The sequence below is a fragment of the Aegilops tauschii genome, chromosome 3, assembly GCF_002575655.3.
Source record: "Aegilops tauschii subsp. strangulata cultivar AL8/78 chromosome 3, Aet v6.0, whole genome shotgun sequence".
Taxonomy (NCBI): Eukaryota; Viridiplantae; Streptophyta; class Magnoliopsida; order Poales; family Poaceae; genus Aegilops; species Aegilops tauschii.
This window is the reverse complement of record NC_053037.3, coordinates 179,779,908-179,793,242: the sequence shown is the minus strand read 5'-3', so window position 1 is coordinate 179,793,242 and position 13,335 is coordinate 179,779,908. Positions and strand designations below refer to the sequence as shown.

Genomic DNA, 13,335 nt, shown 5'->3' with positions numbered 1-13,335 from the left:
AAGGAAGTGCAAATGGGCTGGGTTTTCTTAGAAAATATAAATGGGACTGATTGACGCGAAATTATTTGTTCACCCAGCCCAGCAAATGGACTGTACATTCTAGAAAACATGGGTTAAATATATGCCATATTTTTGCAGGCTGACATGTGGGCCAATAGGTCGAAGCCTACACAGGGCGTTGTCAACTTGGTCAACAAATGATTGTGTCATCCACAGCCATTGGATTTATATCCAACGGCCGGCATGCACCTTCAATCTCTCGTCTTCTTTCTCCAGCGTCGCCGGGACCGCCTGGTCCGGCCTCCGGCGGCTAGCGGCTCTGCTTAGCACGCATCGCTGCGAAGCGCTACCCCACCGCCGGCCAGGCTATCCCTCCACCACTCGACACCTCCTATTATTCTCCACAGACTACAGCCCCACCCCGCAACAGAACCAGTTATAACCCTTCTCCTCCTCTCAATCTGCGACTCTACTACCGCATTTTCCCATCTCTGAGTCGTTCCCGTCCGGGGCCTCGCCGTCGTCCACCGCCTTGCTGCGTTCGGTGCGGCGTGGTCAACAAACGAGAGTCATCGGAAGAGGACTGTACGTGGAGAGCCTGACGGCTGGGACCCACGAGGTCCATGGTCACACGCAAGGAAAGTTCCTCCTTATTAAGCTAAAAAAATGTTTCCTCCACCTGACAGTTAGAACCCACCGGTTGTATCTTCGCACGGAAGGAAGTGCCTCCTTGTTTTGCGAAAAAAATTATTCATCCCGTTGATAGCTGGGACCCATCAGATTTGGTAACTGACTTGTGGGCCTACTAAGCGGACGTCTACGCACGGCTTTGTCAACTTAATCAACAAATGATTCTAGCAGCTGGACCGTTGGATGTTAATCCAACAGCTGTGCTCCTTCTTCAACCTCTGTTCTTGCTCCTGTCTCCCGTGGGCGGCACCGCGGCTGTGCTGCCGCGCACCCGAACCAGTAAAGTTTCCCACTCCTCTCCATCTGCGACTCCACTGCCCCGTCTTCCCCATCTTCGGGTCGTTCCAGTCTGGGTGCGCTCGACACGGTGTGGTCAACGTGGTCAACAACCGAGAGTCATCGGAAGATGATTGTACGTGAGAGGCTGACAGTGGGGACGCACCACGCCCATGGACGCATGCATGCAACGGAACGCGACGAGGTCAACGTGGTCAAGGAATGACTTCCATCGGAAGTATACTGTACGTGGAGAGTCTCAGCTGGGTCCACGGCCGTAGCAAGTAAGTGCCTCCTTATTACGCGGAAAATAATGATTCCTCCAACTGACCGCAGGGACCCACTGGACGGGCCACCGTATTTTGCGAAAAAAACGTTTGCCCCCTGACTGCTGGGACCCACCTGACGGGCCACCGTATTTCGCGAAAAAAACGTTCCCCCCGCTGTCAGCTCGGACCCACCAGCTATATCTTCGCACGCAAGGAAGTGCCTCCTTATTACGCACACAAAAATGAATACCCCCCTTCTAGCTGGGACCCACCGTGGTGGGAGGCTGACTTGTGGGCCTACTAAGTTGACTGGGATGGGGGCTTTTGTCAACTTTAGTCAATATGAACGATTTTAGCTCCAGTGACCATACGATGTCCATCCAACGGCCGTAGTGCTTCTTCAACCTCTGGTCTTCTTGCTCTAGCCGCCCAAAGCAACGCCGGTCGTGCCGCATGCTCCTGCCTCCCGTGGCCGGCTGTGCTGCCGCGGAGGCCTCACCGCCTCCTACTATTCCCATCGCTGGCCAGGCCCTGCGGCGACGGCAGCCTCACACCGCAGCCGAACCAGTGAACCCTCGTACTCCTCTCCGTGCGGGCTTCCACTGCCGCGTCTTCCCCGGCTCCGCGCCGTCCCCTTCCTAGGCCTCGCCGTCGTCCACCGCTGTGGTGCTCTCCGCGCGGCGTGGTTAACGTGGTCAAGGAACGACTTCCATCGGAAGAGTACTGTACGTGGAGAGGCTGACAGCTGGGTCCACGGCCACAGCCCAGTTTTTTTGTGATTTGCCAAGTAAGTCGCTTTGTCAGGCCTGTTGGGCTGCAAATCTTTCAAGACGAGGAGAGCTTTCATTCGGCTGGCCGAGAAAATGGCCCATCAGTAATGAGAAATGGGCTGTACATTTTTAAAACACATCAAACCGGCAATTAGTTTCAAATATCTTTTTTTTCATTTTGAGATTTTTAATTACATTAATTTTTATGCATGGAGAATTTGTTGGATTTTATATTGATATACATTTATTTTTAAAATCAGTTTGAATGTGAGTCGAAATTTCGGGATTAAAAACAGTTCGGACCGCACCGAAATATGCAAAATTTCGTATAATTTTTTAACCGTGGCCACAATATGGGCTGTAATGCTAACAAAAAGAATATGGGCTCCAGAAAAAACCTTAATAATTAGCAGATGGGTTGTAAATTATTAGAAATAATGGCAGACGGGCTGTATGCTGTTTTCCACAGATTTGAGGCTTTCCTAAAAAAAGGTTGACGCACAAGCAGTGACTGTTGGATGGCCATCCAACGGCCGTCGTGCTTCTTCAATCTCTGCTCTTCCTGCTCCAGCCGCTCAAACAAGCGCCGGCGGGACTGCCTGCTCCCTCCTCCCCGCGGCCGGCTCTGCTGCCGCGCAGGCCTCACCGCCCCATCGTACTCCCATCGCTGGCCTAGCCATCCCTCTACTCACCCACACCTCCTGTTATTCTCCGGCGACGGCAGACAAACCAGTAAACCCTCGTACAGTCGTACTCCCCTCCGCGTGGGAAACAACTGCCGAGTCTTCCCTGCCTCCGTGTCGTTCCCTTCCTAGGCCTCGCCGTCGTCCACCGCCCTGGTGCTCTCGGTGCGGCCTGGTCAACGTGGTCAACGACCGACATGCATCTGAAGTGGACTGTACGTGGAGAGGCCGACAGCTGGGTCCACGGCCGCACGCAAGGAAATGCCTCCTTATTATGCACAAAATAATGATTCCTCCACCTGACATCAGGGACCCATCGAAAGGGCCTCTGTATTTCGTGAAAAAAAGGTTACCGCCGCTGACAGCTCGGACCCACCAGCTATATCTTCGCACGCAAGGAAGTGCCTCCTTATTACGCACAAAAAAATAAATACTCCCCCTGCTAGCTGGGACCCACCATGGTGGGAGGCTGACTTGTGGGCCTACTAAGTTGACTGGGACGGGGGCCTTTGTCAACTTTAGTCAATATGAACGATTCTAGCTCCAGTGACAGTACGATGTCCATCCAACGGCCGTAGTGCTTCTTCAACCTCTGGTCTTCTTGCTCCAGCCGCCCAAAGCAGCGCCGGTCGTGCCGCATGCTCCTGCCTCCCGTGGCCGGCTGTGCTGCCGCGGAGGCCTCACCGCCCCCTACTATTCCCACTGCTGGCCAGGCCCTGCGGCGACGACAGCCTCACACCGCAGCCGAACCAATGAACCCTCGTACTCCTCTCTGCGCGGGCTTCCACTGCCGCGTCTTCTCCGACTTCCCGTCGTCCCCTTCCTAGGCCTCGCCGTCGTCCACCGCCCTGGTGCTCTCGGCGCGGCGTGGTCAACGTGGTCAAGGAACGACTTCCATCGGACGTGAACTGTACGTGGAGAGGCTGACAGCTGGGTCCACGGCCACAGCCCAGTTTTTTTGCGATTTGCCAAGTAAGTCGCTTTGTCAGGCCTGTTGGGCTGCAAATCTTTCAAGACGAGGAGAGCTTTCATTCGGCTGGCCGAGAAAATGGCCCATCAGTAATGAGAAATGGGCTGTACATTTTTAAAACACATCAAACCGACAATTAGTTTCAAATATCTTTTTTTTCATTTCGAGATTTTAAATTACATTAATTTTTATGCGTGGAGAATTTGTTGGATTTTATATTGATATACATTTATTTTTAAAATCAGTTTGAATGTGAGTCGAAATTTCGGGATTTAAAACAGTTCAGACCGCACCGAAATATGCAAAATTTCTTATAATTTTTTAACCGTGGCCACAATATGGGCTGTAATGCTAACAAAAAGAATATGGGCTCCAAAAAAACCTTAATAATTAGCAAATGGGCTTTAAATTATTAGAAATAATGGCAGATGGGATGTATGCTGTTTTCCACAGATTTGAGGCTTTCCCAAAAAAAAGGTTGACGCACAAGCAGTGACTGTTGGATGGCCATCCAACGGCCGTCGTGCTTCTTCAATCTCTGCTCTTCCTGCTCTAGCCGCTCAAACAAGCGCCGGCGGGACTGCCTGCTCCATCCTCCCCGCGGCCGGCTCTGCTGCCGCGCAGGCCTCACCGCCCCACCGTACTCCCATCGCTGGCCTAGCCATCCCTCTACTCACCCACACCTGCTGTTATTCTCCGGCGACGGCAGACAAACCAGTAAACCCTCGTACAGTCGTACTCCCCTCCGCGTGGGAAACAACTGCAGAGTCTTCCCTGCCTCCGTGTCATTCCCTTCCTAGGCCTCGCCGTCGTCCACCGCCCTAGTGCTCTCGGCGCGGCCTGGTCAACGTGGTCAACGACCGACATGCATCTGAAGTGGACTGTACGTGGAGAGGCCGACAGCTGGGTCCACGGCCGCACACAAGGAAATGCCTCCTTATTACGCGCAAAATAATGATTCCTCCACCTGACATCAGGGACCCACCGAAAGGGCCTCTGTATTTCGCGAAAAAAACGTTACCGCTGCTGACAGCCCGGACCCACCAGCTATATCTTCGCACGTAAGGAAGTGCCTCCTTATTACGCACAAAAAAATGAATACTCCCCCTGCTAGCTGGGACCCACCATGGTGGGAGGCTGACTTGTGGGCCTACTAAGTTGACTGGGACGGGGGCCTTTGTCAACTTTAGTCAATATGAACAATTCTAGCTCCAGTGACCGTACGATGTCCATCCAACGGCCGTAGTGCTTCTTCAACCTCTGGTCTTCTTGCTCCAGCCGCCCAAAGCAGCGCCGGTCGTGCCGCATGCTCCTGCCTCCCGTGGCCGGCTGTGCTGCCGCGGAGGCCTCACCGCCCCCTACTATTCCCACCGCTGGCCAGGCCCTGCGGCGACGACAGCCTCACACCGCAGCCGAACCAGTGAACCCTCGTACTCCTCTCCGCACGGGCTTCCACTGCCGCGTCTTCCCCGGCTCCCCGTCGTCCCCTTCCTAGGCCTCGCCGTCGTCCACCGCCCTGGTGCTCTCGGCGCGGCGTGGTCAACGTGGTCAAGGAACGGCTTCCATCGGACGTGGACTGTACGTGGAGAGGCTGACAGCTGGGTCCACGGCCGCAGCAAGGAAGTGCCTCCTTATTACACGGAAAATAATGATTCCTCCACCTGACAGCTGGGACCCACCGGACGGGCCATTGTATTTCGTGAAAAAACCGTTTCCCCCTGACTGCTGGGACCCACCAGCTACATCTTCGCACGCAAGGAAGTGCATCCGGGCAAAAAAAATGATTCGCCCCCCTGACTGCTGGGACCCACCAGCTACATCTTCACAGGCAAGGAAGTGCCTGAAGTCGGGACCCACCTGGTCGAAGCGTACGTAGCATTGTCATTCTGGTCGCGAACGTGTACGTACATACTGGTCGATGTAGAGGCGCGCACGTGTCGTAGTAGAGGCGCGCACGTAGCATGTACACGTATGTACAGCGGCCAGTGTGCAAGAAAGAAAATACTGCCACGTACGTACATACGGGCAGGGTCTCGAACGCCTACTCGCGCATACGTACGGCCAGGGCTCGTGTACATGGCTGGGTCGGAACGGAGAAACAGCGTCGTCGTCGTGTTCATGGGGAGCCAACCGGCTGGGTCGGAACGGAATGCGTCGTCGTGTTCATCGAGAGGGCTTGGACGGAACAGCCGATGGAAACGAGGCCTGGCGTACCGCAGAACGGAGGAAACGGCCTTGTGTTCGACCGGCCACGTTTGAAATGGGATCCTGTTCATTGGGAGGGGTTTGGCGTACCGCAAAACGGAGGAAACGGACCTCCTACGGTCGAAACGGGGGTCCTGTTGATCGGGAGGGGTGTGGCGTACCGCAAAACGGAGGAAACAGACTTGTGTTGGAGCGCTACGGTCGAAACGGGGGTCCTGTTCATCGGGAGGGGTGTGGCGTACCGCAAAACGGGACTCCACGGGACACTGTTCATCTCCACCGTCGACCCCCTCCACTCCACGGGCTACTGTTCATCCACCGTCGACTCCTCCAGCCTCCACCTGCGACTGTTCATCCACGGGCTCCTGTTCATCCAGCCTCCACCACGCGCTACTCCACCGGCTACTGTTCAACCAGCCCTCTCCACGGGCTACTGTTCATCCAGCCCTCCACCATCTACTGTTCATTCTGCCCTCCACGGGGTGGTCCTGTTCATCCCGCCCTCCACGGGGTCCTGTCCATCCAGCCCCAACCGACTCGATCGATCGGGGTCCTGTTCATCCAGAGGCAACACCACGGGGTCCTGTTCATCCACCTCCACCGGGAACTGTTCATCCAAACCCCCCCAGCAACGCTCACTGTTCATCCAGAGGCAGCATCGATCGGCTTCAGTTAGCAGCAGTAGCGAAGGAATCGCTCGATCGGGTTCAGTTAACAGCCATCGATCGATCGCTCGGGTTCAGTAACACGTAGCCTGCAGTGCAATCACTCGGGTTCAGTTAGAGCCCAACGCCTCGCTCGGGTTCAGTTAGAGCCAACGCCTCGCACACACGCGCGTACGTGTACGAGAGAAACGCGCGTCGCTCGGCCCCCGACCTCCCACCGTAACCGGGAACTCCCCGAAATTTTCCTCGCCCTCGCTTCTACCACGGTTTTTTCCGTCATGGACGGCCCAAAGAATGTCATGCAGCTGCGTCTCCGGCCCGCCCAGGACGAAAAGCCCATTTTCTGTCATGATTTTTTGTCATAGAAGTAGGAGCCCACCACATCTATGATGATACCGGGTTTTGTCACAATTATCGTCATAGAAGTGTCATATGTATGACAGAATTTTTTTTCGTTCGGCCCAAAATGTCACGGATGTGTCTTTTTTTGTAGTGGGGCCGGCCCTCCCCTCCTCCACTCCTTTATATACGGGGGAGGGGGCACCCCATAGACACACAAGTTGATTGTTTAGCCATGTGCGGTGCCCCTTCCACAGATTTCCACCTCGGTCATATCGTTGCAGTGCTTAGGCGAAGCCCTGCGCCGGTAGCTTCATCATCACCGTCATCACGCCGTTGTGCTGACGAAACTCTCCCTCGACCTCAGCTGGATCTAGAGTTCGTGGGACGTCACCGAGCTGAATGTGTGCAGATCGCGGAGGTGCTGTATCTTCGGTGCTAGGATCGGTCGGATCATGAAGACGTACGACTACATCAACCGCGTTGCCATAACACTTCCGCTTTCGGTCTACGAGGGTACGTGGACAACACTCTCCCCTCTCGTTGCTATGGATCACCTAGATGGATCTTGCGTGTGCGTAGGAATTTTTTTGAAATTACTGCGTTCCCCAACAGATATTTATTTACAAGACATAAATATGGATCCTTTGAAATGTTTCAAAAGGTTTTCAGAATGAAGTAGATCTTATTGTCACAATTTTTTAAAATTTCTACAATTGGATTGCAGAAAGAATTTTAGTTACAAATTTAGCGAATGTCTGATGAGCTATGAAAAGAGTTTTATAGCTTGCACTTTCTAGAACATAACTAAGAGTAGAATGTTTTGAGTAGATGTGATCAACCTATATATGACATGGTGAGATCAAAGATGACATTGATTATTTTGCCAACATACTTTTATTGTGATGCTTTAGAGACTGTGGCTTTTACACTAAAAAGAGCACCATAAAATCTATTGAAATAACATCTTATAAGATAAGTGTTACTTTGTAGGTTATCCCAAATGGTTGAGCATTCCTCTATCACTACATAGAGGCAAAGTGTTCTGCAATAGAGTGTGGAAATTGTGAAGAAAATGCTTTTTTGCAAAAGAGTGAGTGAGAGGACAGTGCAACTCGACGAGATTACAGAATCTTCATGATCAGGTCAAAGAAAAGAAATGCTAGAAGTGGTTCTTAAGTTTCTTACCGCGACTGTTACATAAGCCTCTACATGAGATATAGAGACTTCGGTCGAACATGCAGCTGAACTATATAGGTTGGAAAAATTCATGCAGATCTTCACGGTATGCAGATGAATATTGTTAAACAAACAATGAACCTATAATACACAAAGAAGCGTTGATGTGCTCTGACTCAAAAAAATTGGCTATATGCCAAAGTAATCTGAGATAGTATCCATATACACCATTCAAGTTTAGAACTTGACAGACTTAGAGTCTAAAGTATAATAATGGATCTATAGACTCACAAAGATAAAAGTGTTTTATAAAGCTTAACTTGTTACAAATAATTTATGACAAGATCAAGGAGTTGACCATTCAAGTTTAGAATTTGATAGACTTAGAGTCTAAAGTATAATAATGGATCTATAGACTCACAAAGTTAAAGGTGTTTTATAAAGCTTGACTTGTTACAAATAGTTTATGACAAGATCAAGGAACTGATTATGACGAGATTGTCTCATCATGGAAATACTTAAAGACAGTTCGGGTTTAACTAGCAATTACTAAATATTTATATTACGAACTACAATAGATGGATGGCAAATTATTCCCATGAGATGGAAATAGAACCAAGGTTGTATACTTATACGGTCCAAAGGTAATTTTGTCAATCCAGAGGATGCTAGTAAGTATGCAAACTTCAAGAGATCTTATAATGGATTGAAGCAAGCATAATGGAGTTGAAATCTTCGTTCGGATAAATGGTCAAATAATTTGATCTCATCAAGGAAAGCGAAGATGCTTGTATTTTCAAGAAAGTAACTGGGAGCATGATAATATTTCTAAACATTATGTGCATGACACAATGTTGATGGGAAATTATATAATTCTTTTGACACGGATTAAGACTTTATTGAAAGTAGTTTTTCAGTAAAAATACGTAGGCAATATAGTCCTTGTATTAGACATAATAATCTATGAAGATAGTAGTGTCTAATCGGGCTTAGCCAAAATACATATTGGCAAAGTATTAAAGCAGTTTAGTATGAAAAACGCTTAGAAGAGTTTCTTGTCAGAGTCACATGGAAGCAGTTCTTAGCAAGAATCGGTATTTTGAAATACTGATTAGTGAAACACATGATTTCAATCACACTTGTGTTAATTTATTTGGTATGTAAATAATCAGATATGTCCAGTACTCCATATTAGTTGTGAGTAAAATTATCAGAATGGTCAAACTATTGACGATAGGACAACAATAAAAATGTCTTTAGATATTAACGCCATGTTTCTTGCATACGAAGAAGATGAAGAGATTATTGTAAGGACATGTACAATGGTGCTATCTTAGAAGGGCCACGTAGGATAAATAATGAGGTGGAGGAGAGAGAACTCATAAGAAAAGGTTTGTCTTCTCTTATTTAAGAGAAACAAGAGATGATCTTTTAGCATAATATGTCTCATCACAAATTTACTCCTAACAAATTCTTATAGGAATTCTGGTAGAATTAGAGAGCATTAAAAATACGATACTATAGCCCTTTTTTCCTTAAAAAAGAAAGAGTACGGGAACGATGTCTTGAATAGAAGAAGCGGGAAGGATCGAACCATGGAAACGAATGAACAGGGCTGTCACCTTCTTTGGCCGGATCTTCCAATTTTTTAGAAAACCAGTTCACTGCGCGCCCCACCCCGTCATCAGTCCTGTGTTGCCTATGCTTGCGTCTCAAAACGGTTGCTGACGTGCAACACTTATGGTAATATTATCTTATCAACCATTGTACACCGTACATGCCCTAAGGAGTTGAGCTGAGGGAAAAAACTTTGGGCGAGCACCGACAGTTCCGCCGCGAATCTCAAAGCGCCGCGGCGGCTTCTCGAGGTGAGCTCCCTTGTTATCACCGTTCCGTTCGCCCGTGCTACGTGTTCTCCGGTTCTTCCCCGAGCTAAGCTCGACCTCCCCCTCCCGTCCATTCCTAGCACGCACCGGAAATCTCCTCCGGCCCGCAGCGCATGTACGACGCCGGCAATACAGCCACCGGCTCCCCTCCCTTCCCTCTTATCTGCCGCCCGAATATCCTCGGTGCCATCGGACGCGCTTTTCTTTTGTTGCCTTTACCCAAATCTCACCTTGTTCCTGGATTGGATTTCTGCTTGCTTTCTTGATCAATTGAAATCTGTAATCCGCAGCTGGGGCATTCAGCGGAGAGAGTGCTCCTGGACTGGGGAGGCGAAGTCGCGGATAAGCACCAATTTGGGCGTCGGCGCTTCAGGGGTCCTCACGATATATTGGTGAGCAGTTTGGCATTCTTTTTTTTACTTGTTAATTTATATATCTCACTTCATCCCTGATAGGATCATTTACCATTGTTATAAGAGTTCTGTGGGGTGTAACGGTAAGAAAGAATCCGTTGTTACCGTTGTGATTTCTTGATTTGTGGATAGCTTATTAGATCCATAATTCCGTTTCTATCTTGAGTCATGAGCCTCACACCGAATTGGAAAGCTTGAATTCATATCGATGTATTTCTTGTGACACCCGAAAATATGGTGTGCAGATGGTGGTTCCGTGATGCAAAATCTATCTCTTCCCACAAACACCTGGGAATGTTGTCTTGCTTGTTTTTGCCAACTTGCTATTGTTCTCGATTATGTATTTCTTGTAAGTTATCAGAATTATGACATGCCATCAGTTCAAGAGTAACTGGTAAACATGCATTTACTCTTTCAAAAGCATGCTGAATTCTTCTGTTGGTCTTTAATATGTGACCTTCACCATTATAATTATCAAACACACCAGAAGTTTACAATCCGAAATGTCATCACTAAATCTCGGTCTCTGCACCACGTTATGCGGCACTGTTGAATGTTTTATCTTTTCTTAGTGAAGCTGTGCTTTTATTTTACCAGAACTGCCTTTTGTGTTACAGAGATGGCTGGAAAAGGGAGCTATGTTCCGCCGCAGTATGTTCCGTTATATGGTCTAGACACTGAGGAGGATAGTGTTCCTGAGGTGGAGGAGAACATTGCCACGCGCCAAAGATTAAGCCGGGATCCTACACAATGGTCTTCAGGCATTTGTGCTTGTTTTGATGATCCACAGAGCTGTATGCTACTTTCTGACCTGTGACTCCTTGATTTACAGAAGGAAAGATAAAAGGTGCTATTTGGTTGCATGATAGGTTAAAAAGTAAATCTTCAAACTGTACCTAGTAGCCTATTTAATATCTTCATTTTTCTGTTAATAGGTTTATCGCGCTGTGGTGGTTAGTTTGATGTTCCCTTAGTTTTAGTACATTGTACATAGTGCATAAGGAAGTAGGAACAAGTGCATAATATAGAGAGAAATTGTTCATAGTTATGACTTATGAGAAAAACTTCTTGCCTTTGTGAATTTCAGTAGTTGGTGGTGCTCTGAGTTATATGTAGTTCTTGTACCCGCAAAAAATAATAATATGTAGTTATTTTAGAGACGTGGAGTACCTCTATATTTCTTGGCTATTGCCACTGGGGTAATCTGGTCGAATGCTTAGCTACACCTCTAGGATATAAATAACCATGAACTAATTGATATTCAAGTTCAAACAAGATGAGAGTAATGTGTTAATGTTCCAATACATCTTTTTAGATGAAGATAACATCTTTATCTGTGGTAGTAAAATATAAACATAAGAGTAGCAAAATCAACTGTCTTGTTCAGCGTTCTAGGTGCTAAAATTACTCGTGCCATCTCACTGGAGCCAAACTTGTATAATGATGAGACAAACTGAGATCCTTAAGATAAACAGAGAATCTGTGATAATGTGCCAATTTATCGAGAAGTTATCAATAGCTTCCTGCTGCCTTCTTGTATATGGACTTCGGTTACTGCCAGAGGATTGGAAACAAAATCAGAATCACTTCTCGTGGTTACAAATGCAGTTAGCTACCATTTGCTTGTTGGTATGGAGCTGAATTGGAGGGAAATATGAATTTAAATTTCAATAAAAATGTAAGATCAGATCGATGCTATTCGTAACCTGTTTCAGTAGCACAGGTTAATATTTAATCTTATCCTGTTTGTTGCTCTTTCTCTGGCCTTTCTGGATGTCGTCTGATATCACAGTAACAAGGTGCTTAGTATACGACTGACTTCTCATGGCTTATGTAGTAAAACAATATCAAAACTTCATTTGTTGGTACTATTTCAAGGGCATGTTTAAGGAGAATGTTTAAGACACATTAAGCCTGCAATGTTGAGTTGGTCCTACGTCCATTAACCACCTCTTAATTCTGCTTCCTAATACTTTAATTTTGTGTGGACTATTGTAGCATTGCTTGGATTGACAAAGTCATGATAAGCTTAGAAATAGTATGAATCCAGTTTTGGAGTGTTATCAGGACATGCATAAAAATACCCTTTAATCGCAGGAAAGGAAAACTGTTCTTATGCCCTGGATTGTTCTGATCATATTTGTAGGTTGTATTGGTGCGACTTGCCCCTGCTTTCTCTTTGGAAAAAATGCACAGTTCTTGGGATCTGGAACTCTTGCTGGATCATGCACTACGCATTGCATGCTTTGGGGCCTTCTGACAAGTTTCTGCTGTCTGTGTACTGGGGGGCTTGTATTAGCAGTTCCAGGGTCTGCTGTTGCTTGTTATGCTTGTGGATACCGCCAAGCACTAAGAACAAAGTACAACCTTCCGGTGCGTAGTTTGAACTTGTGCCAGTCTGTTGTTATCCTGTGTTGTTCTTTTTTCTCCTTGCCTGCTGACATGTTATTAATCCTTTGGCTCATCATACGCAATTGCCTTATCTTGCATTCGTGTAGTGATTTGTTTTAGGCTATATGTTCCTTCCCTTGACCAAAGTTGTTTATCACAAATGTTCTTACTTTGCAGGAAGCACCATGCGGCGATTTGACGACACACTTATTCTGCCATCTGTGTGCGATATGCCAAGAGTACAGGGAGATCCGCGAGAGAACAGACAGTGGCACCTCTTCAGCTCCTGATGTTACCCCACCTCCGGTGCAGACAATGGATGAACTTTGATTGAGTAGATGACGCAAACATATCCTGACTCGCAAATCTTTGGTTGGCTTGGCATGCCCTTGCCTGCAAGGGTTTGTGTTATCGCGCACTGCTCCCACAGCTACGATGTCAGACTTTATACAGCTGGTGTAAAGATAACCTGTAAACTAATGGACCGCGCGAAAAGGTGTAACCTGTTGTTGCACGATTGCAGCTTGTAACATTTTTTTCTTCATATATGTAGAATTGAAATGAAAACAAAACGTTCTCCTGCACATGGAGTTTCCACT

The 13,335-nt window shown here is 47.7% G+C and overlaps 1 protein-coding gene across 1 annotated transcript; it reads left to right on the top strand.

Moving 5' to 3' along the window:
* Positions 1-9,911: 9,911 nt before the first annotated feature.
* Positions 9,912-13,320, top strand: LOC109738731 (cell number regulator 5). Its single transcript, XM_020297816.3, has 5 exons — positions 9,912-10,047; positions 10,223-10,324; positions 10,963-11,139; positions 12,492-12,718; positions 12,914-13,320. Exons 3-5 carry the CDS (start codon positions 10,965-10,967, stop codon positions 13,064-13,066), a joined length of 555 nt encoding a protein of 184 aa, XP_020153405.1. The 5' UTR covers positions 9,912-10,047; positions 10,223-10,324; positions 10,963-10,964; the 3' UTR covers positions 13,067-13,320.
* Positions 13,321-13,335: the final 15 nt, after the last annotated feature.